This window comes from Numenius arquata, chromosome 4 (genome assembly GCF_964106895.1).
Source record: "Numenius arquata chromosome 4, bNumArq3.hap1.1, whole genome shotgun sequence".
NCBI lineage: Eukaryota > Metazoa > Chordata > Aves > Charadriiformes > Scolopacidae > Numenius > Numenius arquata.
In genome coordinates this window covers 20132691-20156413 of record NC_133579.1, presented here as the reverse complement: position 1 = coordinate 20156413, position 23723 = coordinate 20132691, and the positions used below count along the sequence as shown (strand labels likewise).

Here is a 23723-nt window from a genome sequence, read left to right as displayed (position 1 = left end):
AAATATTCTTTTAGTATAGAAAAAAATGCCTATGCGCCCAAGGACTTTTTTCACTAATAGGAACAGGCAAAACAGCGCATGTATAATTAAGCAACTTTTTCCATTTTACTTCAGATTTTTACTTACTTAGCAAGTTGAGCCAACTCGAATTCCAGTAATCTCTTTGCTTCCAACAACGTATTGATTTCCTGTTTCAGCTGCTTCTCAGAACCCTTCAAGTTATCTGCTTCAAAAGCTTGCGCCTTTAATTCATTCTGTGCCATTATTCGCTTATTCGTCTCTTGTTCTAGCTGAAGTGTTAGATTCTTTACCTAAATGAGAAATATTTCAATTTAGGAGCGTTTGCTGAATAACCAATTGCACGTGGTTGAAAGTGTTTTTTATATGGGTTATTTTATGTCAAACACCATTGCCTAGATGCTACACATTGCTCAATGTGTAAAAATATTCCTTAATCTCCAAACACTTCAGTGCAATAATCTTATAGAAAGCCGTTGCCCTTACAGAATGTACTGATATGATGCTGAATGATGATAAAGCTTCCCTGTAGGTAGCTTATTTCAAAGGCCCAAATGTGTTTTATCTTATCTCAAAGGCAACAATGGAAGAAACCTGAACTGTCTGCCGAAAGGTCCTGCAAACCTCTCTGTGGATTTCAGGTCTTAAAAACTTCTCACCCTAGAAAAAAACTACAGCCTACCGGCTGTATAAAAACTAATTTACACAAGTCATGACTCCTAAGAAAGGTGTTAAAACCTTCATTCCCTGTGTCCTGTAAAGAAAAAGTAAGGATGAAACTATTATTCTTAGTACATAGTTTTCACACTCAATATTCTAATTGCTTTTTTCTAATTTTGCTTTTCTCGAGAAAGCAAACTCGCAACTGCAAACCAATCGGAGTACACAGTCAAATTCACAAGCAAGTTCTTCCTTTACGAAAAGAAAAGGAAACACAAAAAATTGCATTATATTAAATTAAGGGCTCAAATATGTAAGGCATCCAAGAGCTAAGAAACAAGTGGAAATTACTTAATACCATTTAGGCCAACAACTGTCTTCAGTTCTACTGAGAGATGTATTGTACAAGAAGCTCAGTGTAAATGAATTTAATTTTCTATTTCTCAATGCAACTATAGTTTCTTATTTATATAGAAAATTGTTAGTGATGAACATTTAACTTACTTCATCTTCCAGTCTTTCCTTTTGCTGAAGAAGGTGTTCCAGTTTCTGCTGAGATTGCTTCAGGTCAAAGTCCAGCATGGAACACTGTTTTTCAGCTTGAACTATTCGATTTTCTGCCTTTTCTCTTGCTGCCCTTTCTTCCTTTACTTTTTTTTCCATTTCTAAACAAGATTAAGGAGAGAAAAGCAACAAAAATTAATATGTAGCATCTGCAAGAATGCTTTTGTAAACACAGTCTTAAGTATACTAGTATTTTTTGGACACTTTTGTTCAGCTATTTAAGCTTTTCTGCTGTTAGATGGACTGATTACTGAGTAAAAAATTCCTGGCAATATTACAAGAAACACTAAAAAAGAAATATAATTCCAATTTGCATTCAAAGCACTGGAATATTATTATCACAACTGAAAGATAAATAGTGAAAGAAATAAAAAATGCAGATTCTTGAAGTAATTATTATGAAATAAAGGCAAAGTTTCCTTTCCATGAGCGGATAGTAGAGCAAAAGAAAAGAAATGCTACCATTTGCGTTAGCTTTCTGAAAAGTTACAAACTGCACATGCAGGTACCGATGACCTTCACAAAGAAAACCTGATGTATTCAATTAAGATAAAGACATATCTTTGATTCATGGATATGTATCTATAAAAGAAACTTTACCACTTCAGACAAGCCTAATACAACTCCAATATTTTTAATGCAGTTAGACAGGAATGAATGCTCCAAGACATCTGTCTTGATAATGCATTCTTTCAATTCTGTTTAGCATTAGCCAGAATTTCCAGTTTCAATAGCATTTTAGAAGTCAAGCAAGGCTTTGAATTGCAAACACAGGAACATATCCAAAATATTAAAAAACAATGCAATATTTATGGTACAAGTACGATGTTAGAGAAAGTTATTTGAAATGCATAGTTTTCATTATGTACATTTTAAGATTCTGATATGCATTTTCTTTATACAAGGGATTAAACACTTGTATAAGAGTACTGCGTTATAAGATGTTGTGTTTTAAGATCTCATAAATACCTTTTATTACATATTTACTTGAAACTTACAAAAAATACTTACCACACATTGCAACTGATCTTGCCTCCTCTATTGACTGATGTTTGTCAGTTAACCGAGCTTTAGTTACTTTGTGTTCATTTACTTCCTGTTCTAACCGGTCTTGTAATGATTTGAGTTTGTAGTTCAAATCTATCTCTAAATTATTCTTTTCCTAAAGATAAGAAAAAAAAAGTTACCAGATTTCTGTAATGTTTCTATAATATCTGAGGGAATCACATTTCCTTTTTTCCCTTTTTTAGTGCTAACTTTTTGTTATGAAGAAATTAAAAATGTTATTTTCCATGCTTATTAAAGAATGCTAACAGACAAAAACTGTACTCAGTGCTCTGGAGAAAACATCATTAACTTTTTTAAGTAGTGTATAAATTCATAAGATAATGGAAACTTCTCTGTTTGAATAATTAGTAGTCACCTAAATTGGAAATGCACAACTAATCCACCAACAACACTACAGCACAAAGGAATCTGAAATATTGTTACCTGGATGCAATTCTGTTATTTCATTGTTGGGATTGCCAGCCGTTAACAGTAACTCATGAAACAAGCACTGGAGATGAGCTTTGGGAGACAGGGACTTACCTTTGGATCGCTGCTTCATGCAACACCAAATGAGAAGGGGAACTACTTACACCCTCCCTCCTGGGTAGTCACATCCCTCTGGTTAATTTGGATAGACCACACAGCACAGCAAGTCTTTACCTGACCTCAAAACATAGAGCTAACTATGTAGTCTATCTAAAAAAGGGTGGAGGATTTCCTTTTACTCCTCTTTACTTGTTTCTTCATCTTGGGGTGGGGATCAGAGATGTTCGGGGAACATGCTGCTACCATTTTTGGAAGGAAGGAAGGAAAAAAATTCAAATGGTTCAGCTCCAAAGTTGATCAAAAGGTCTGGTACTGATCTAAAAGCAGAAATTTAAATTTCAGGCTTTTAAGAAGTTCAATTCATAGATTTTCAGGAAGCAAGTCTCTGAAGCGATAGTTAGGCAGGCAGAACAAAAGTACTTGTTACTGGCAGAAGGGTTGGATCATTGATACTGAATGACAAAAAAGAATTTTACGCCAAAGCTACAAGTAAGAACTACCTGAGGACTTAGCACTTAAATTAGCACTATTTAGTTAATCATTTTAACACAAGACTGATTTAGAACAAGAACAAAGGGCTTAGCATTAAATACTATTTGAAGATATAGTCAAAAACTGACAAAGAACATTAGCCTCAACATCATTTTACTGTACCTTTTCTGAATGATTAAGCATATCCTGTGCTTGCTTTCTTTCTGCTTCCACTCTTTCAAGATTGTTTTTAATGTTTTTCACTTCTTCTTGTAAAGTTGTAATTCGAACTGCCATGAGAAATGAAATATCATTCAGTATTAGTAACTCAACTTAGATCAACAGGCTTTTAAACCTTTATTGATCTCCGGGCCCCTAAAATATTTACACCTTTGAATTTTTCAGATACGCAAAGGCTGTACATTGTAAAAGGAAACGGATCTTTTTAGCCACTCTTTATGCATCCCATTAGTAACAGTTATCAAAAAATAATCACATGGAAAACTTGGTACCTGTCTTCCATCACTTCCAATATCTAATATGCAAAATTTCTTCCATTAACCCAAGTTCTGCTGTGCTATGCAACAAGAACCTTTTCTGATGCAAGCTCAAATAATATACAGATAAGGCACATTACACAGCAAGTCAGTCTAAAATGGATCTACGTGTACTAATACAGTATGTATCACCTAAGCGTGACTCAAGCGGTCTGCCATGGATAGCGGAACTATTCCCTGTCCCCCAGAGCATCTACCACAAGACCCTGTGTGGCATCGGAAGTTTATACTAAATACTAAGTAGAATCACAGAATGGTTTGGGTTGGGAGGGATCTTTAAAGACCATCTAGTCCAACCCCCCCACCATGGGCAGGAACATCTTTCACCAGATCAGGTTGCTCAAAGCCCCATCCAGTATGACCTTGAACACCTCCAGGGAGTGGGCAACCACAATTTCTCTGGGCAACCTGCCGCAGGGTCTCACCACCCTCATTGGAATAAATTTGTTCCTTATATCCAATGTAAATCTGCTCTCTTTCAGTGTAAAACTATCGCCCCTTGTCCTGCCAGTACAGGGCCTGGTAAAAAGTCTCTCTCTGTTTTTCTTACAAGCCGCCTTTAAGTATTGAAAAGCCACAATAAGATCTCCCCCAGAGCCTTTGTAGTAGCAGTAGTGTGTAGTGTGTGAGTGTGTGTGTGTTTGCACGTGCTGTAGTAGTAGAATATATATAAACTGAAGTAGTGGTACATATTTCTAGACTGAAAAATCTGCATTAGCTCCTTTAAAATAAATACGTAATATTTTGGACTACTCTATATTACACTTAATACCTTAAGCACAGTATGCAAAAATACACCTATCAATTCAAACATCTGTCTACAGTACACTCCACTTCACTTAATTTTTAAGTATAAAGAGACATCCTGGCAATATGTAAGAAACTATGAGATCGAAGATGATAAAGTCTTCCTAAATGTCATGCTTTTCTCATTCATTTTAATGTGCTTTTAAAACCAGCTGTTCAAGTACTTGAATTACATAAAGCTATTTGGGTATATATCAGTAAAGCATCTTAACTCTACACCCTTCAGAAACACATCCATTTCCTGCAGGCTACTCAGTTGGATGTGGTCAAAAACACATTTTAAAGTGCATAGAATACTCTTCTGGTGCCATTTGTACCTCCTGCTTGCAATTAACAACAGACTGGATCAAACTACACTCAGTCATTTCAGAGGAACCTTACAATCATTCAACTGAAATTGATTTACTATATTTGAAGCACAATAAATGGGCAACTTGATTCTTGATAGATCTAGATAGCTTCTTTTTGCTAGCAAAGTTTACCTTAAAAAAAACAACAAAAAAACCAAAAACAAAACACACACGAAAAAAAAAAACCACCCAGAAGTCCCCAACAAAAGATTGTACCTCATGGAAAATGATTTTCAATACTGTAGGCAGTATTGAAAATTTTTTCAATTGGTTTAAAATTACAAGTTAAGAGGCAGGATCCATGAGCATAAGCACAGTCATGAAGTAATGTATCTTAATATTTTCTAGTATGAAAAATTAGAAGTACAAATGGTAGAAAGTTCCAAGCATCCAAAAAAAAAAAAAAAAAGAGATTCCACATCTGTATCCCTTACTATGCTCTCCATCTTGCTTATAAAGTAATGCAGGAGCATCGTAAAAGAAAACAAATGCAATTTAACAACAAAACAGCTTTCTCCACAAATGAAAGAGAAAGTGCAGGTTACGTCAAGTTGGCTACAGCACCAAGGCAGTTAAGACAGTGTTGTGTCTTCTCTAACACTGTATCAGTTTTTCATGTTTTTTTACCACTGGACTCAGACTTTTAGTCAGGGCAGCCCCACAGACTTACAATCAATGTTTTGCACTCTTTGATTTTGATACTAGCCCTCTTAAGAGCTGCTCAGACACGGATCAGAAAGGAAGATCCAATCTTCAGAAATCATTCTATTAAGTCACACGTAGTTTGCAGGTTGGCTTTCCTCCCTTAATGTAACTGTACATTATTCAATGGGGTTATCACAACTTTTTTGGTAAAGTATAAATACAGAAAAACTACCTTGTAATTCTCCAATCATTTCAGATCCATGACTTCTGTCTCTTCGTTCCGACTCCAAAGCTGCTTGCAGTTGGTAATAATCCTTCTCCACCTGCAGTTTTGTGCTTTCTAGAACTCTGCACCTTTCCTGCAGTTCTCTATTCAGGGATTCTACCTGACTTAATGACTTGCTCATTTCTGTGTTACCCTTTCTCAGCCTTGCGGCTGTATCCGATTCTGTCCTCAGCAAATCATTTGCTTCTTCTAGCTGTTAAAATAAAACAGACAAGATTCTCAAACATAAAAATTATTGGGACCATTTTTTTTTAATACTCAAATGCTCAATACTGTTTCTCAAATCTAAGAAATAACGAAGACAATGAACAGAAGCAACATACTTGTTTTTGTAGTTGCGTTATCTTCTCATTTGAAATTTGTGAATGCTGGCTGATTTTTTTCAAGTCTTCCAGCTGATCTTTTAACGTGGACACTGAGGAGAAATTACACCATTAATATATCACATTAAAAAAATCCTTAGGGTTTTTGTGGCTTGTTTTTTTCATAAACATTCAAATAAATTCTTGGCATATAATAGGTCTTTTGTTGAATTTTGCTTCTTATATGCATTTTTAGGTCAAATTCTGTGATTGCAGAACAACAATGAACACTGTGGAGAACAGAATTTGAAAATTAGACAAAAATATTGTGTTCTTGTTAAAACTCAAATAAAAATAATATTAAAAAAATTAAAAATAAATTTGTGTCCATTATTTTAAAAGATCGCTTTAAATTTGCATAGCACTTAAGATGCTAAGGCAGTAAATTATTCCACAGAACACACCATACACCTCATCAGTGTCAACGTTCGGACAACATGGCATACCTTCATTTTCCACATTCCGTCTTTTTTCATTCTCTTGTTCAATTTTTCTTTGGTACTCATTTATTTTATGTTGCAATACCATCTTTTCCTTCTCAATCTGAGACACTGTTGATTCCAAGTTCTTTCTTTGATTTCCCTAGAATTAAAAGCATTGGTATTTTTTATTTACATTTTAAGGAATAATCCCTAAACCAGTACCTCTGCAACTAATAAATCAAGGAAACTGATGCATTGTTTCCAGTGAATGACTTTCTGGCTTCCTTGAAAAGGTTTTCATAAAAGATAGCTTTTTTAACTTTTACATAACAAATTTATGAAATTACTAAAAAAGTTATCATTAACATGATTATATGTAAGTAACTATTAAAATTATTATTAAGAGAAAACAGAAGTACTCAATAGAAAATCATCTGTAGATTAATTTTTAGAGTAACCGATTTTGATAACTCCAGAGAAATGAGGAAGACTAAGCAAAACATTTAGCAGAGGAAGCAGAACTCAGTGTGCATACAGAAAAAGTTTTTGAAAATGTATACAAATAAAAATATATCTCCCAAGGCTACATATTGAAATATGATGGTTTGGCCTCAAATTTAAACTCAGAATTTTTTTAGTCACAGAAGAAATATCTTAAATCATTAAAGCATTATTCACATTCTTTACCCAACTAAGGGTTCAGTGAGGAAAAAATTTACCTCTTCATCCAGTTCTTTCATTATCTTGTCTAGCTTTATGTTTGAAGATCTAAAAAGAAAACAAAATCATAAAATCATTTCAGTAATATTTAAGGATACATTACACATAGTATATTTCTAATGATATAATTTGGGACTGCTACTAAAGTAAACATTTTGACTAATGCTATTTTGTAATAAACATTTGAAACTGAAGAAAACAATCATAGGAAATAATTTGTAAAATAAATTATTAAGTATTTATCAACTTTGCTGCAGATTATATACGCAAAATTTTAAGTGTCACATTTTCTCCCTTAATCTGCAAATGTAAAAACAGTGTATGGACACAACAGGTTATCATTAAAATTATAATACCCTGGTGAACTGCTAAAATTTCCTCTAGTTGTGAACTTGCCAAATATCTAAAATGATTCATTAGTTCAAGAGTAGACAGCTCCCCACTATGGATAAAGATATCTGAGTAATATTATTTGAAAGCCTTTCTCTTGAAGTAATGTATTAGAACGGAGTACTACAGAGAGAGTTAGGTTAAGTGCATAGTAAAATCTAAGTCAACTTGCAATAACAATGACACATCCATTGCATTTTTGTAGCTAACTATCCCTCTTCAAAGAGAAAAGAAAAAGGACCCAGACTGTGTCACCTGGCAGGTACAAAAAGGAGCAGTTACAGCAACATATCCTACCTACTAACTCTGCATATCAGAAGACACACTGTTGTGTGTCTGACAACTGACAACTTCAGTAGTACTGCAGGAAGACAGTTACTGAGTATCTTTCAACTAACGTATGTCCTGCTTCTGGAAAGCAATCAGAACAGTGTGTTGTGTTTAAGCACACACTGTGTGAACAGTGGAGTTGTGTTTAAGTAAGCGACAGTGTCACACAGTCTAAATTCCCACTGGATCATTTTGGCTACCAGTTCCCACATAAATAGCTTGTACAGCTACACATTAATACCTCCTGGTTTATTTAGGCCTTCAGGAAAAGACTTCAAAAGGAGAAGCTAAATGAAGGGGAATTTAGTTTGCATCAATCTGAGTAAAAATTTCTGATTATCAGAAAAGATGAATCCCAACTGTTTGTTCATAAGTGTAGATGCAAGAAAAATGCAAATTCTCATGTAGCTACTTCTTCAACGTAGTAGAAACAAGACTTTAGAAAGCAAAAAGTTGTTCTTATCTATCAGTTACATGAAAAAAAAGGAATGGGGTTTTCCAACACGTACCATGTATTTAGAAACGAGGCAGTTAATTTTAATAATCCAATATATACCATATACTCTTTTAAAAACTTTTACATTCCTTTAAAAATCAGCATGATCATTGTGTACCTCAGTCCAACAAGACATCTGAATTCAGAAATATCATGTAAATTCAAACATGCAAGTGTTTAGAAAGAGTATGCGCTGCATGGGTGCCAGTTAAAACACTTCATTCTATTGTCAAGAAAACCATCCAAATACTGTTTAGAATAACTTAAACCTGTGCCTGGAACTCCCCTGGAGAACTACAGTACCATTCTTAATGTTATTCTGGTGATCCCTAAAGCAGTAATACAGAACTGAAGTGTTAGATGTATTTAAATTATGTAAACAATTAAAGTTCAAAGTCTCACCTGCACTTTTGCTCCATTTCATCTTTCAACTGCATTTCATTATGTAGTTGTTCTTCCAAATCATAGATCATCTTCTGCATATTTTCCAGCTTTAAATATATATTTGTACATGAAAGAACATGCATTAAATTTAAAAACTTATAAAAGGACATCAGAATATTCAGTGCTGCTTATGTTGTATCACAGCTTACTCGTTTATATCTAAACACTAAATTTTTACCTTATTAAAATGTGATCCCCCCCAAAAAAATTCTTAAAAAGTTAATTAAAGGAAACAGCTTTAATATTACGCAGTTTTACCATTTGCATGCACATAAAACTTTAGGGTTCTGAACAGTTCTGTAAAAATTCACTGGGCTAAGCTAAGTCAAATCCTCCTTGTTTTAAATATCTTCAGAATCAGACTAAAGATACTACTGCAAAAACATAAGAAAGCATTTTAATTAGTCTCCAAATTTCTTTTTCTAGCATCAACCACCACATGTATTTTGCAACGCATCTTCAAGCTCTCGACAAGTTCAGGTAGCAGAACCAGGCCTGTCAGGTATTAGCAATGGGAAGGAAATGCTCTTAACATCTATTCAGTCATAGATAATTTTTACAGCTAGCACTGTACTAAGGTTTGAAAATACTAACAAGCTTAATATGTTAGTATGGAACATTACTCTATAGCACGAAGTGTTTGCCAGCAAGATAAATTCAGAAATTCATTTTTTTCATGTAGTTGCAAAGTATCTACCTTCTACTGGATCTCCGGGCACAATAATTCTACTCCAACACCAGCAAAATCCTCAATTAACAGCAAGATGGTATCAACTTTGGGGAAGCTCATTAAGTCAAGCCTGGGCTGATTCACTCTTTTAAACCTTTTCACTAATCTTGTTGGGATTTCAGCCTTATTTAGCTTTCTCACATTTCCCTCAACACCCTTGGAACTGCACAGAGAATTACAGTTCTAACCTGCACTCTCTTCAAAGCAACATATTCCAGTGGTTCTGACCTTTTGCTTTCTTGTTCCTTGTTCTAACTTCAAAAACTCTGGCAATTGCCTGACTCCTTTTGCACAATCATCCCACAAAAAGAAGCAACTGGAGAAAAATTAAAACTCCTCAGTAAGATTATGAAGAGGAGTTTGAAGACATATTATAGCATGCTTTATCTGTATTAAATGTGAAAGTTACAGCTGAGATTATTTTTGCCTACTTCCAGGCAGGTGTTTTCCTTATTTCCTACTTTCAACCTGTTCTCCTTCCCATTGTAGCAGGAAATAAAGCATGGAACATTCACATGCTCTCAAAAATTGGAGATCATTTCTTATTTCCTTTTTCTTGCACATTCTTAAGCTGCTCTGAAGTTTTCAGAGGAACCACACAGACATGGTGACTGGGGACTAATCAGAAAGTGTATATTTTATATATTCACCACACTATTCTGTATATTTACCACTACCTCTCAGAAAGCCTTGAGACAGCAAGGAAATACTGGAAGAAATAGACTTCTCAGCACTTACAGAACAGCTCTGGAAAACCGAATACTGGTGTGACATACAACATAACACCACATCGATGAGAATGGTGTAGTCAAAAGCCACAGAGATGGCCTCTAAATCTAAACTTTGAGGAAAAAGTAAGGAGGACCAGTACACAACACATTTGTCTCCTTGGTATGAACCACTGAGAAATAAAGAAAGAAGCAAGACTACTTAAAGGCTAGCTCTCACTTTAGTGAAAAGGGACCACAGCTAATGCACAAAAATAAAGGACGAAGAAGTTTCAACATAATTGCTCTTCCATTTCTTGGTTAATTATTTTATAGTCCTTCCAGAAAGGCCACACAGAGGAACTAAACGGGATGGATGAGGAACAGGTCCAAAAAGACATCTGGCAACTGAGGCATTTCTGTACTGACTCCTACTAGTATGGACCTCTATTGCCTTTTCTTGCTTCTTTCCGTCTCTGGATGCTTTTAGTGCTGTATCCTAAGGGGCCTATCTAAGCTTGCTGAGCAGTCTAATTACATTAGTATGAGACAACAGGCTTCCAGAGAAGTTTTTCACAATCCGATATCAATAGACTAAATAATGCCTTACGAAAATCCTGAGTTACAATTAACTCAGTATAAAAGCATTCCTTTATGTTTTAGTTTGTTCTCAGTTTCCATTTTGAATAGGAGGCGGGGGAGGAAAGGAATATGGAAAAGCCTGCCTACAGCAGAGAAGCCAAGAAAAATCCCTCTGGAACTGACATACTTTTTTTTTTTTTTTTAATTAATCATTATGGTTTAGCACGTCTGGTTCTGCATCCTAAACAATGAAGAAAACCAAAAACCCAGCACAAAAGAATCTGTCGATCTTGTCTTTCTTAATATCTGGACTGTTTACAGGTGGTTATGGTAGCACTAAACCAAAGGAAATAAACGGATCTTCAAAGAGGTAAATTCAGTTAAAGGACATTGAATTCCATTTTTGTCCAACTTCATGGCCTAATTCTATGAAGTTTTACACACTTGCAAAACACTATGACTTCCTTGGAAACTTCTGGCACTCAGTCCCTCCCAGAAGACACTCGGTACCATGCTAAACGCAGATAGATCAGGTAACATCTTGTGTTATATTTCCAGAACTAATTAATTTGCTAACCATGTGTCAACATTACCGTTTTCATTGCAGCATGTAATGAAAGAAAAACAGCTGAGAAAGAACTGTGGGGTAAAAATACCTTGTAGTAAAGACTTAACATTTATTTAAACCTCTGTGTCACTCATACTCTTCCAGAGCCTCACCTTCCTAAACTGTTAAAATCACAAGACATTCAAATACACCTGACAAGACAGACAGGACTCTTGAGGGTTCCTTAACTACATGCAGGTGTGTGTATCCCACTAATTATGCCTAATCCATTCAGTAACTTTCTTCAAAGTCAACCAAAGGCCAGCACACAGCTTTAAGTATCTGCAAATATTTGAAAGTCTGGCTCGGTTTTTAATTTTACCATATCAACAGCCAAATGCTTATGAGGAAAACAAAATTTATGGAATATATCAACATACATAAAGAAATCAAGACACTTCAGTGCTTAATAAATTCAGTTAGTCCAATGAAGCATGTAATCAGCTCCCCTGCCCTTTGCAAATGTTCTCTGGGTAATATCATTAAAACCTTTAGATTGCAATCGATGCATCAATACCTGCTTCTCTTCTACTTTAAACGGGAACCAGAACAAAATACTAACAAAGTAAATCATAGTCAACATCAAGATTTCTTTCAGAATTAATTATCAATTTTTTGTCAGTGTTTTCTACTGGAAAGAATGTAATTTGTAAAATATCAAACCGTTCTGAGGTAATAACTTGATTTACACCAGAACTTACACAGAATGCAAGCAGGCCTTTTTTCCAACACCTCAGCATACCTTCCCAGAAACCTGACTGCCAAGAAGCTTGGGAAACAGGAACTGAAAGAACTCCTGAACATTTCTTGCTGGGTGAACTAATCTATAAATGCAGACCCTCAGTGCCCAAATTCCCAATAGCTTGTGGGGTACCCTTAGGAAGGAGCAGAATACCCAAGCTTGGTACATTATCTGCCACCTCCTAGTTGGCTCACAGGAGGCCTGACTCCAGTGTTTAACTGGTGGGCTGCTGGAAAGCCCAAGCTTCCCAGCACACTCACATGCAGATTCCATGATTGCCACAAAGCCAGTGTACACCTGAGATTGATAAGGCACTTCCATATTTCTAAAGACAAAAACTGAATCCACTTCCACAAAAGAGTATGCAGTTTCAGCTATTTTATCCCAATTCAGAAAAACCTATGTCATATGAAGAACTGAAATTCTGCTTTTCCAATACTTTTAATAGGCAGGCCATACTAAACAGTTAAAATTTCTGTATTGATTTCCCATATTCCAAACACCAAAATAATTTAAGACATTTAGAACTCAAACAGTTTTCCCATTTTAGCAATAGATTCTGTACGAGGACCCAACGAAGCTGAAAATCAATGAGACATACCACACTTTTATCCACACTGGACCCTGTTCTGTTATCATTGGAGTTTTCTGCAGAGACGGCTAAATACCTGTAACAACATTTAAAAAGTTTTAATTCAAGAGTTGTTTAAAAGCAAGGTTATAAAAAAAAAAAAAAAAGAATACAATCAGCCTAAAACATAACCCCCAGATTTTTTTCTCCAAAACGTGGATAACCAAATAGTAACATAATCAGAATTTTTCATTTCTGTATTTATTATACTTTAAGATTTAAGCACAGTTAATTCAAAATCTCACATAATTTATTGTAAAGGGTAAAGTAGAAAGCCGCAGTAGAAGACCTACAGAAAAAAAGGATTTCTGCCAAATACTAATACAACCACTTTTCTTTTTTTAATAACCATTAAAAAAATCCTTGCTTTCCATGGTTACAACACTCTCATTGGCTTCCATCCCATAAATATTTACTCAGGCACTTATGCAGCAAGTAACAGCAATGAGACGACTCTGCAGAGATTGTGTAACTTCCAACAAAGTTACTAAGAGTTCCTTCACACAAAAAGCTTGCCCTGAAGCCAGTGTTCTTATTTTACATAAGTGTTTTCTAAAAATACCACAAAATTCCTATTTTTCATGATTCTGAAAAGCCAGGTAAATAAATACAAATTACTATCTTCAAATTCCTTTGGTATTTGATGTGATATTCTTGGCCTGGTAACTGGTCTAGAGAGACGTAAAACGTCTTTAACTGCATCAGATTATGGGAGGAAACGCTTTCCAACACATAACTAAGGAAGACGGACACATCCTCTTTTTTGTTTCACGTGAATATTTTCACATCTACATAAACCTCTCCAAAAGATGAAGGAGGGTAAAATCAGAGACATCTCCAAAGCCTTGGTCAAATTAAACATAAAGACTGCTTTCAGACAATCCATTGACAAAGAGGAAATGGAACAGTTTCCTACAGAAAGGGGCTCGCTGTCTTGAGTACAAGAAGCGAAGCCACCATATTTTGCACGACGGGGCTGCTGAACAGCGAGAATGTGATATTTAAACACCCACAGCACCAGCTCCATCAGAATCTAGAAGAGAACACACAGGCCAGATAGGACTGCAAAGTGTTCTTAGCTAGTATTCTGGAATCTATGTTATAGGTGAAGTTCAATAATAAACAACCACATTTCCTATTTACAATCAATGAGATCACATCTGAAGAAAGTACTCTATACTAAGATTGTACTACTTCCTTTAAAGACAGAAGTCACATCATTTTCCTAGATATCCATTTCTTTAAGCTCTCAGTATACATGAGTTAGATGAAACTGAAGGAGGGAGAGACACAAATGTGCAACTTTTTCTAAACATGCATTTTTTTTTAATGTTTGAACTATTTTCAATTAAAAAAGGGAATAAAAACTAGGAATACAGGTTTAGTAAGTATGAATGGTCACTTCAGACTTTTCAAGACTATTACACCAACAAAATATTACGGGACAAAATTCAATTCTAAGACAGCATTTTAGTTCTCGTAAGCCTACAAAGTTATGATATTATTCTGTAACAGAGTTTTTTTAATGACAGCAAAACAGAGCCATTTAGTTCCCTAAATTCCTAATACTGTCCCCCAAGAAGGAAGAGGGGGAGAGAAGGAATTATATTATTAACAAGCTTCTGTATGCTACTTCACCTTCTTGATAATATATTCCAAAATATTCCTGCAAGATTTTAAGACTTTTTCAAATTATAGACTAAGATTAGAACAGTAAGAGAAATTCCTGACCTGCTGAACTTGCACAAACCGTATGCAACGGTTCTAAGTCCTTCTATGCCTTACTATACAGAAAGCAATAACAAATCCAGCTCTTTGCAAAGATGGAAAGAATTTCACCACAGGGTTGGAAAAGTGATTCCTCTTCTATCCAAGGACAAAAACCAGATTTATTTCCTTTAAGATTTTCCTATCCAGAAATGCCATTAAAACTAATAGTCTCTACCTGACATAGTCCACTAGAACTTTTAACCTATTTTAAGCGTGACACCCACCACAATTAAAAGCAGCTTTCAAAGCAAGAAAAAGTTATCAAGATTTTTTAATGTAGATATAGCTAGCCATAGTGCCTACAACAATAACAACTGTTAAAAGTATTTATTAATGTAATTTTAACTGATGTAATTTAAAGTCTTCTAAGCAACAGTGATAACTATAAAGCACCACAATCCCACTCTGCAGCGCACGAGTACTTGGGAGAAAAAATTATGAAGCAGGTAATATACATGTACAACATATTTTACTTCTAGTAAGCCAAGGTTTAATTTATCACATGCTAAAACACTGATGTAAAGCATGGAATTTTCATATACAGCTCAGGAACAGTAATTCGCAGCAAAACAAAGTGACATTCGTAACCCCAATTCAGGACTCTACATATATAATTTCAGTGCTCTGCAGGCAGCTCTGCTTAGTAGCAGCAACAGTGGATTTTTCTTACTTAGCTTCTGCAGCCCCACTATACAATATTCTTAATGCAGAAAAAGATATTCACAAATTCAGTGTGATATTTTAAGGTACTGATGACTAGCAGTGCTGGTTATCATTTCCAAAGTGTCAAAAGAATATAATTTATTAGGATTCTGAACCATTAATAAGAATCTGAAAAGGCTTGTATCGAAATACTGATTGCTAAGCATCAGAAACAGTGTCGACTAAAGAACACACCATTAGCTTGCTTTCTGCATACATACCGACGGTTGCTGTAGTACGTAAATCCTACAAAAGGAAGTTGGTTGCCCACAAATGCTTTTGGTATGGGAAATGTTTCTTCTTCTCCTTTGTCTTCCTCCAGATCATCAAAATTGCTAGTGTCAATGTCACTACTTAAGTCAGGCACAACAGGTGCCACAGCTAGGAAAAAAGCACAAGAGTACGATAATGATCAGTGTATTACTCAAGTGACACAATCAAGAATTTTTTGGGGGAATGTTGCTTTGGTGTCTAAGAAATCTCTTTCTTTGGAAAAGAATAAATAAAACTAAATTCCATGAAAAAGAAATATGGCAGTCCTTTTGCTAACATAAAATGTAAATAAGACAGATCACCGCCTCTAAGAAAAACATTATACTTACTGTCTCTGAGAGTCTCCCAAGCCCATTGATCATTTTTGAAGAAAAGGTGCCGTTTAATTTCTTCTACACCATTTCGTCCTAGCCTCACTTCCCTGTTAAAGAGTGTCTTGGTTAAGCATGGAAGATTACATAAATTATTCCGAAGCAAAGACTCATTTCTAAGGCATAATCTAACAACAAAGACAAAAAAATTACCTCTCAAATTATGGTATGAAATAAATATATCTCAAAGTTTTCATATGAAGATATCTATAGGAGCACAGTAGCTATATTTCAGAACACAGTCTGGTTTTAAGTCCAGTCCCTAAGAAGTCCTGCTGGTACTGTTTCCACCATCACAAACTAGCTGGACAGCCGCCAAGCAGCAGCGAGGTGCCACCTCTTCTAGGAGTTCATGCTGTTGTTTGAATCCCATGCAGCCTGGCAAATGCAGCACCAGTTCTCACCCCCCTCCTTTGCAGCACCAGTTCTCAAGAAAGGTTATGCTTCTATTAATAAGTAGTGTGGGTACAGCAGGAGCGTACTCACAAAGTGAAGCAGACCTAACACCCACATTTCAGATGGGCTTCCTTCGGGTTGACTCTAGCCTGATCCTGAACGCCCACTAAGACCTGGGCACTCCTGAAATGCACCTTTTGCTTTAGCTTCATCCAAAAGGAACCCGTTTTGCATGTCCCTCAACACCATGCAACACAGACCATGGTAACAGTAGCTGTTATTATGGAGTAACACTTCATATTCAAACAAAATTTATGAGGTATACTATGTACCCATAGTAATAGCACCCCCCTTTCCCCCAGTATACGTGACACTACCATGAAGAGCAGCAGCAACCATTGGTAACTCCTCTCCCAAATACTCACTTCTGTTGAGCAGTTTAGAAACCCACACGAAGCAAATATATATATGTGTGTGTTCTTTCAACATGAGAAGAAATTCTCTTAACAAAGGCTTACTTTCATTTTGAGTAAAGTTTAAATCTTACCTATCAGTTAAAAAGGCACAAATAAGGTTTTTTGCCTCTTTAGAAATCTCATTGTCATCAGGGAAAGTAAGGGAGTTCTTATGGTTCATAATCTTACTGTATGTTCCAACCAAAGAATCTGCATAAAAAGGTGTATCACCTGAAAAAGCAGCAATGCAAAAATTAAAAAGCAGATCAAAAATATTGTAGATTTGACTTATAATATTCAAACTACATATGCAACAATGTAAGCAACTAAGGGAATAAGAGACAAGGACAAATGCTTGAGAACTGGGCCAGAATATTTCTAAAGCATGTTCTGTAAATACCATGATCAGTAAGCCACCGCTTATGTTGGAAAAGTAATAAATTAAACGGTTAAAAGCAACAGTAATTTTAACAAAGAGTCTAGTTAAGTAGTGCAGTCAATTCTGATTATCCTCCTACTCACCTACAAGCATCTCATACAAAAAGACTCCAACCGACCACCAGTCACATTCTCGCCCATAGTAACCATCACCACCCTGGGACTTCAATACTTCAGGAGAGATATAGTCTGGTGTTCCCACAGCTGTATCACATCGTACCATACCTTCCTACAAAGAGGAGGAAAACAGCCAGGCCCAAATATAAGATCCAAAATTGCAAACCATTTCTAAGAGTTTATGCAGCCTAAGCAACATTGACAGATCAACATCAACTTTCATCAACAGGCGTTCATTCATTTCCGAATGGGTATTTTAACATTTTTAAATTCTAAGCTGCTAAATCCAGAACGAACCAGATTTATCAAACAGTGTAAGTTACTTTAAAAACCTCAGTTAACATCCAAGAAATAAATCAGAATTGCATCTAGGCCCTGTAAGCACTGCATAGCCTCTCCTACTTATGCTAGTATAAATGCATCATATACCGACAGGATGTACCGCAAACAGGAAAAACTCCTCTGTTAGCATAAATGGGTCAGTGTCAGGGATTTTACTAACAGAATCAGCTACAGTGCAATTTTTTCACCTCTGACTCAATATACTTAATGCCAGGAGGACTAAAGGTAGACAGGGCCTTGAAACTGAGTAAACAGGCTACAAAACAGGTAACAGGTGAGAAGAATGTCTGACACTCCTCATTCCCCTGAGAAAGGGCTGGCAGGACACAGATCAGTCACAGTGGAGCTGGCACCTAGAATGCTGCAGCTGCAACCACGTGCCCCCTTCCAGTGCCATTCAGGCACTTCTGGAATAATCCTACGCCATTCCTAGAAATGGATCAGTAGAAAAACTCACATAAAAATATATAACTAAGTAAATATAACAAATAGAAATCCAGTGTTGCATATGCAGCAAATCCAGAATGCACCTAAATTAAGCTCCTATGCTCAGCAGTTTCTCTCCCACAGAGTAACCTCTCTCATTCAAAAGACTACAGCAACCCAAGACTAGGCTCAAGACTACCCAGCCAGCTTTGTTTAGAACAGCACAAAACATAGTGTTGTTGATGCAAGTTTACTTCTATAGTGCTAATGTACAGCAAAGTTTTGTAATATTTTTTCTTTTCTTTTTTTTGGCACTTACAGCTAGGATATTCTTTTTCTACATTTCAAAAATTCCTCATTGTTAAGAAAATAATCAGTCATGGAAAAATGTGGTTTAAGTCAAAACAAAGCCAAATTTTGCATCAGCTACTCCACTGAAGTGGACTGTTTGTGACTTGAGGCAACTCCTTGAATTTGTACACATAACCTGCACTTGGTTTTCATTGGTGCCTTCTATTTATGGCAAAGGAGTTAAATACAGTGATTTATTCAAAGTTCCTGGAATATATTGAAAACACAACATACATATTACACAGACTCTATTAAGCACCACATATTTCAGATTGTTCTCCTCATGTCCATCTCTCCTATGTCCAGGCTGACACAAACTGATCGGAGTTTCATGAAGGGAACAACAGTGCTTCACAGTACACAAAATACTGTTGCAAAATATATTTTTTTAGTGACCTCAGGATATATTTTAAAAAATAAATAATTCTATTATATTCTTTAACCCGTTTCCTTCAGATTTGCCCTTTTGCTACATCAGCATATGGCTAGTAAGTACAATTGGGATTCGGCAATTTGTAGATCAGTTTTGATTCTTTCATTACTGACACACTACATGAAAATAATCTCACTGCTATGCATTAACTTCTGATAACAAAAGACTTAAAGAAATAATCCAGAGGAAATAGAGACAATCAAAGGCTTGACTTCAGGAAGTTTCTCTACCAAATGGTATAGAAGCTGATACAGTCCCTATTTCAAGAACATTTCTGCATGCTACATTGCCACTGCATAGGATGCATAAAGAACAGAGAGAAACTTTCAACTCCTCTCATCTGGCTAAAAAGTTTTCTGTTATTCTTTTTACTTTTAAGTACGTTTTCCTTTCACAAACAGAAACGCAAAATTAAAAACATACATTTACCTTATTCATCTTCATACAAGTACCAAAATCGGCTAGTTTTAAATGACCAGCTTTATCTAGCAGCATATTATCAGGCTTCACATCTCTGAAAGGAGAAAAATATATGTTTAAAAGTAAATAAATCAATTTAACTTATAAAAACTATAGAAGTCAACTATTTTTCAGATGTAACATTGCAAAGAAAAGCACCAACATGAAAGCACCGCTTCCTCCATTTTTTTCTGCTTTTCTTTCAAACCGGGACACTTTCTCTAAGTATCATGTCCAGTACATAAACTGCTGAACTATAACATTTTAAAAAGTTATAATGGATGTGGGAAAACAGTCTTAAGTGACCAAATTTAACAAATCCAGACATTAATCTTGAACCTCAAGTTCCTAAAAAGCACTCACTGGTTGAAGTACCTCTCTGCTAGGATCCAGCTGCAGAAAAAAATCCATTCTGGTTCTCAGTTAGCTATCTCCTACAGACCCTGAAAACATAGCATCTTCTCTGACAATTTTATTACTCCTCAAACTGAGGAACATCAGCCTGCTGAAAACCTTCACTTTATATCACCTTAGACTTGTAGTCTCTGATGGCAAGAACCTTTGAAGTTATAAGATGGAATAACTATGAAACAATAATGAGGAAGTAACGTCATAAATTTTAAAACTGCCTAAACAATTACTGAAGCCATTCTGATAACACCAGGAATAAAATAACACTATGTAACAACACTTATTTCTTTTTCACCTGTGTATAAAACCCATTGAGTGAATTGCATCTAATGCAAGTACAACTTCAGCAGTATAAAATCTTGCCCATTTCTCTGGAACATCGTAGTTGCTCATTAAATTCACAAGGTCCCCACCAGGCATGTATTCCATCACCATGTAAAGGTAACGGTCATCTTGGAATGCGTAAAATAACTGTAAAAAGGATATAAACAAAAACCAAGTCACTGAATGTTCCATTTTTCTTTAATCTTGTACTTGTTGGAAATAAAGGGAATTTCTGCACAAACTGATTTACAAAGTAAATTGCTACAACTACCACAGCAACTTTGCATCATCCAGCAGACCTCCTAAAAAGGAATTCTCTCAAAGATATATTTCAGCCAGATCTTCCATCCCTTCATATTACAATCGAAGGAGAAGAGTCCTGGTTACAAATTAAGATAAGTGACTCTGGTGCAATAAATTCTGAGATCATTTCAAAGAATGCTCATTGCATCAGAGGAACAAAATGCTTCCTTTTGCACTGGGACACTAGTTGACAAATACATAAACATGAAACTACTGTATTGTAAACATCTGCGCAATTCTCTGTGTTATCACTAAATATTTATTATTCTATTATCAATGCATTTATTGTTTAGAAAGTGAGCCTAAATTTTAAACAATTAAGTAAAAACATTTCCCTTACAGCTGTCAATGCTCTATTCAACATGAGTAGTGCAAGTAGATGTAAGTTTCTAACTTAAAATTTTTTGAAAATCATAAAAGTACTATTCTGGACAATGACTCCAGACAAATAGTAACATAGTTACCTATTTAATCTAAGTAAACCTTGAATAATTTTGTTTAATTCTAACCTAACAGAAGAATTTACATGCTTAAGGGTAAGAACAGTTTAAACGAACAAGTTAACATGTGCACACACAATGCACAATGATTGCTTCAGGCGTGCTCCTTATAAACTTCAAAGGCAGCAACGCCTCCTAAAAAATTGTCAGTGATAACACTGAGATGAGGAAAAAATAACCTGAGCGGGCATAATTTGCAGTCAAATATACACAGAGAAATCAGAATATATATACAGAGGCTGTGTCTTAAGTGTATCTTTCTGGTATGCTGGATGCCTCAAAAAATTACTACAGAGCAGGCTCACCAATATATATCTGGCAGAGTTTTAAAAGTAAACAGCAGAGCTTATCTTGTAAATGTTACAACAAAATACTGTTTTGAAGCAAATGCAGTATATTATTAACATTAGGATAGCAGATATTTCCCTAACAGACCAATACAACCAAAAAAGGGACTTTGGAAAGCTAAAAATGAAAACATGTAATTCCAAGTCATGCAGTGTTATAACAAAACTATTCTACAATGGCAGTATTTTAAAAAGAGTATCACTATACCTGAACAACCCAGGGACTGTTAGCAAAAGCCATAATATCCCTTTCTTCCCAGAAGAATGCAGAATCTGATCTTTTTATCATCTCAAATTTGCTCAGTAGCTTCATAGCATATACTCTCCTTGAGGATTTATGCCTTACCTATGAAGAAAAACGTGACACATAGAACACATTAGTTTGCCACATTAACATATGAAGAACACCACTGAATATATTACTTTTCCTGCTTCACTATTTAACAAGTTTTATCAGACTCTTCACATTTTTATAAAAATTTATATACTGTAGGTCTATAGAATAATTACATTCCATTATCTGCCAATATATGCATTGCTTTTAAAATACTTGCTAGAGCTATTCAACGTAGAAGTACATAGGCATAACTGCCACTTCGTAATTTGTAGGTATGTGTCTTTAAAAGGACAAATATTGGCACCCATTAAATATTATAAAGTTAAAACTACAAACCTTTCACACAGTTCATTAGCAAAAATGTATACTTGCTGCCATACTTTCAGTTTCTCCCATGAGTTCCCAATTCAGTAAAGCAGGACAGACATGCCTGGTTGGCTAGTCAATCACAAACAACACATAACATCTCTCATCTGTGAGAACTACATCCACAAAAATCTGGTGTAGTCCCTGAATTGGCAGAAATTATTGTAGTCCTGAAGATTTATTCGAGCGTCCACATATAAAGCGGCAACAGCTAATTTTCTTGATTATGAGGAATACACTTCCCATTTTATTTCAATAGAGAAGCGTGACTACAATGCAAAACGAGTACTTGTGCACTTTGAGAGTACTGAAATGTAAGATTCTCAAAAACATCCATGGGATAAAAAGAAATAAAATTTCACTGAGTTAAAGGCTTTAATATTAAGAGTGCATCTTCTGAACACTGTATTCAGAAATAGACACCTGAGCAAATACTACGGAATACATTCGAATGTAAAAACAGAAACATAACTTACCAACTGAACCTCCCCAAATGCCCCTCTACCAATCACCTTCACCACTTCATAATCTTCAGCTTTCATTCGCAGATCTCTCATCTTATTTACTGTGTCTTTATCTACATAAAAGAAAATTCACATTTCAAACATAATCAATTTAATTAAACCCATTCATCTGATTTCAGTTTTTCATAGTTATTAGAAGATGTGCTGCTTAGAGGGGAGACTTCCTTTTGAACCTGCCTTCCTATTGGAAACCTCTCTTCAGAATGCCTGAGCTCACTCTCAGTACCATAGTAACCAAAACCTGACATAAACATAATGCAATGACTCTACTCTACAATCAAATTACTGGACATCTTAATTTGGGAATTTCTTTTAAAGTAACCACCTGCAAAAAAAAAAAAAAACCTATGCAAAATTTCATATCCAGCATGAACTTGCTTGTAAGTTGATCAGTATAAAAAGATTATTTCTGGATAAATATGCAACACAACTCAGAAAATACCATAAAGTACACATACAAGACACTTGAACAAACTATTTTAAAAAAATAAGCTCTCGCTTATCTGCAATTTCATTATATCTAATACTCAAAAAAATATATTTTAATTTAAAACATGCAGTGGGAATCATTGTAATTATTTATATAAACCTGTCATTCTATAAACTACAATAATTTACAAACTCCCATTGGGCAGATATTCTAATTCCAAATTTGGTCAAAGATTAAAACAGTCTATTTTAATCCATGTGGGTCAACACTGGCATGAGATTACATGGAAAAGCTTCATGCTCCAGTATTTCTAAAAGCAAGGAACATCTAAAACAGATATGCTTTTAATAAAATAACTTAAGCAATGATATTTTATTTTCAAAAATAATATTCTAGGCCTAAAAGCCAAGTTTAGAAAGAAGTAAGGACGAGGGGAGAGAAAGGAGAAGAAATGTCATCTTTTTAAGTTCGTGTTTTTAAAAAATGATTAGGCAGACAACAGAAAATTACCATTAGATTTCTACCTACACC

General features: G+C 35.3%; 1 protein-coding gene across 3 annotated transcripts in view; it reads right to left on the bottom strand.

Annotated features, from left to right (window-relative positions):
* The window catches only part of ROCK1 (Rho associated coiled-coil containing protein kinase 1), an 84707-nt gene that overhangs the window by 25215 nt on the left and 35769 nt on the right, over positions 1–23723 (bottom strand). For all 3 annotated transcript variants that reach the window (XM_074146287.1, XM_074146285.1, XM_074146286.1), the window contains exons 3-20: positions 22715–22815; positions 21744–21881; positions 20357–20532; positions 19621–19705; positions 17607–17751; positions 17177–17315; positions 16192–16283; positions 15811–15970; positions 13088–13154; positions 9077–9165; positions 7458–7506; positions 6763–6898; positions 6278–6369; positions 5901–6147; positions 3493–3599; positions 2254–2404; positions 1183–1343; positions 127–311 (exon numbers count right to left, since the gene is read on the bottom strand). In XM_074146287.1, coding sequence (XP_074002388.1) covers positions 127–311; positions 1183–1343; positions 2254–2404; positions 3493–3599; positions 5901–6147; positions 6278–6369; positions 6763–6898; positions 7458–7506; positions 9077–9165; positions 13088–13154; positions 15811–15970; positions 16192–16283; positions 17177–17315; positions 17607–17751; positions 19621–19705; positions 20357–20532; positions 21744–21881; positions 22715–22815 — 2320 coding nt within the window. The remainder of the gene's footprint in view (positions 1–126; positions 312–1182; positions 1344–2253; positions 2405–3492; positions 3600–5900; positions 6148–6277; positions 6370–6762; positions 6899–7457; positions 7507–9076; positions 9166–13087; positions 13155–15810; positions 15971–16191; positions 16284–17176; positions 17316–17606; positions 17752–19620; positions 19706–20356; positions 20533–21743; positions 21882–22714; positions 22816–23723) is intronic.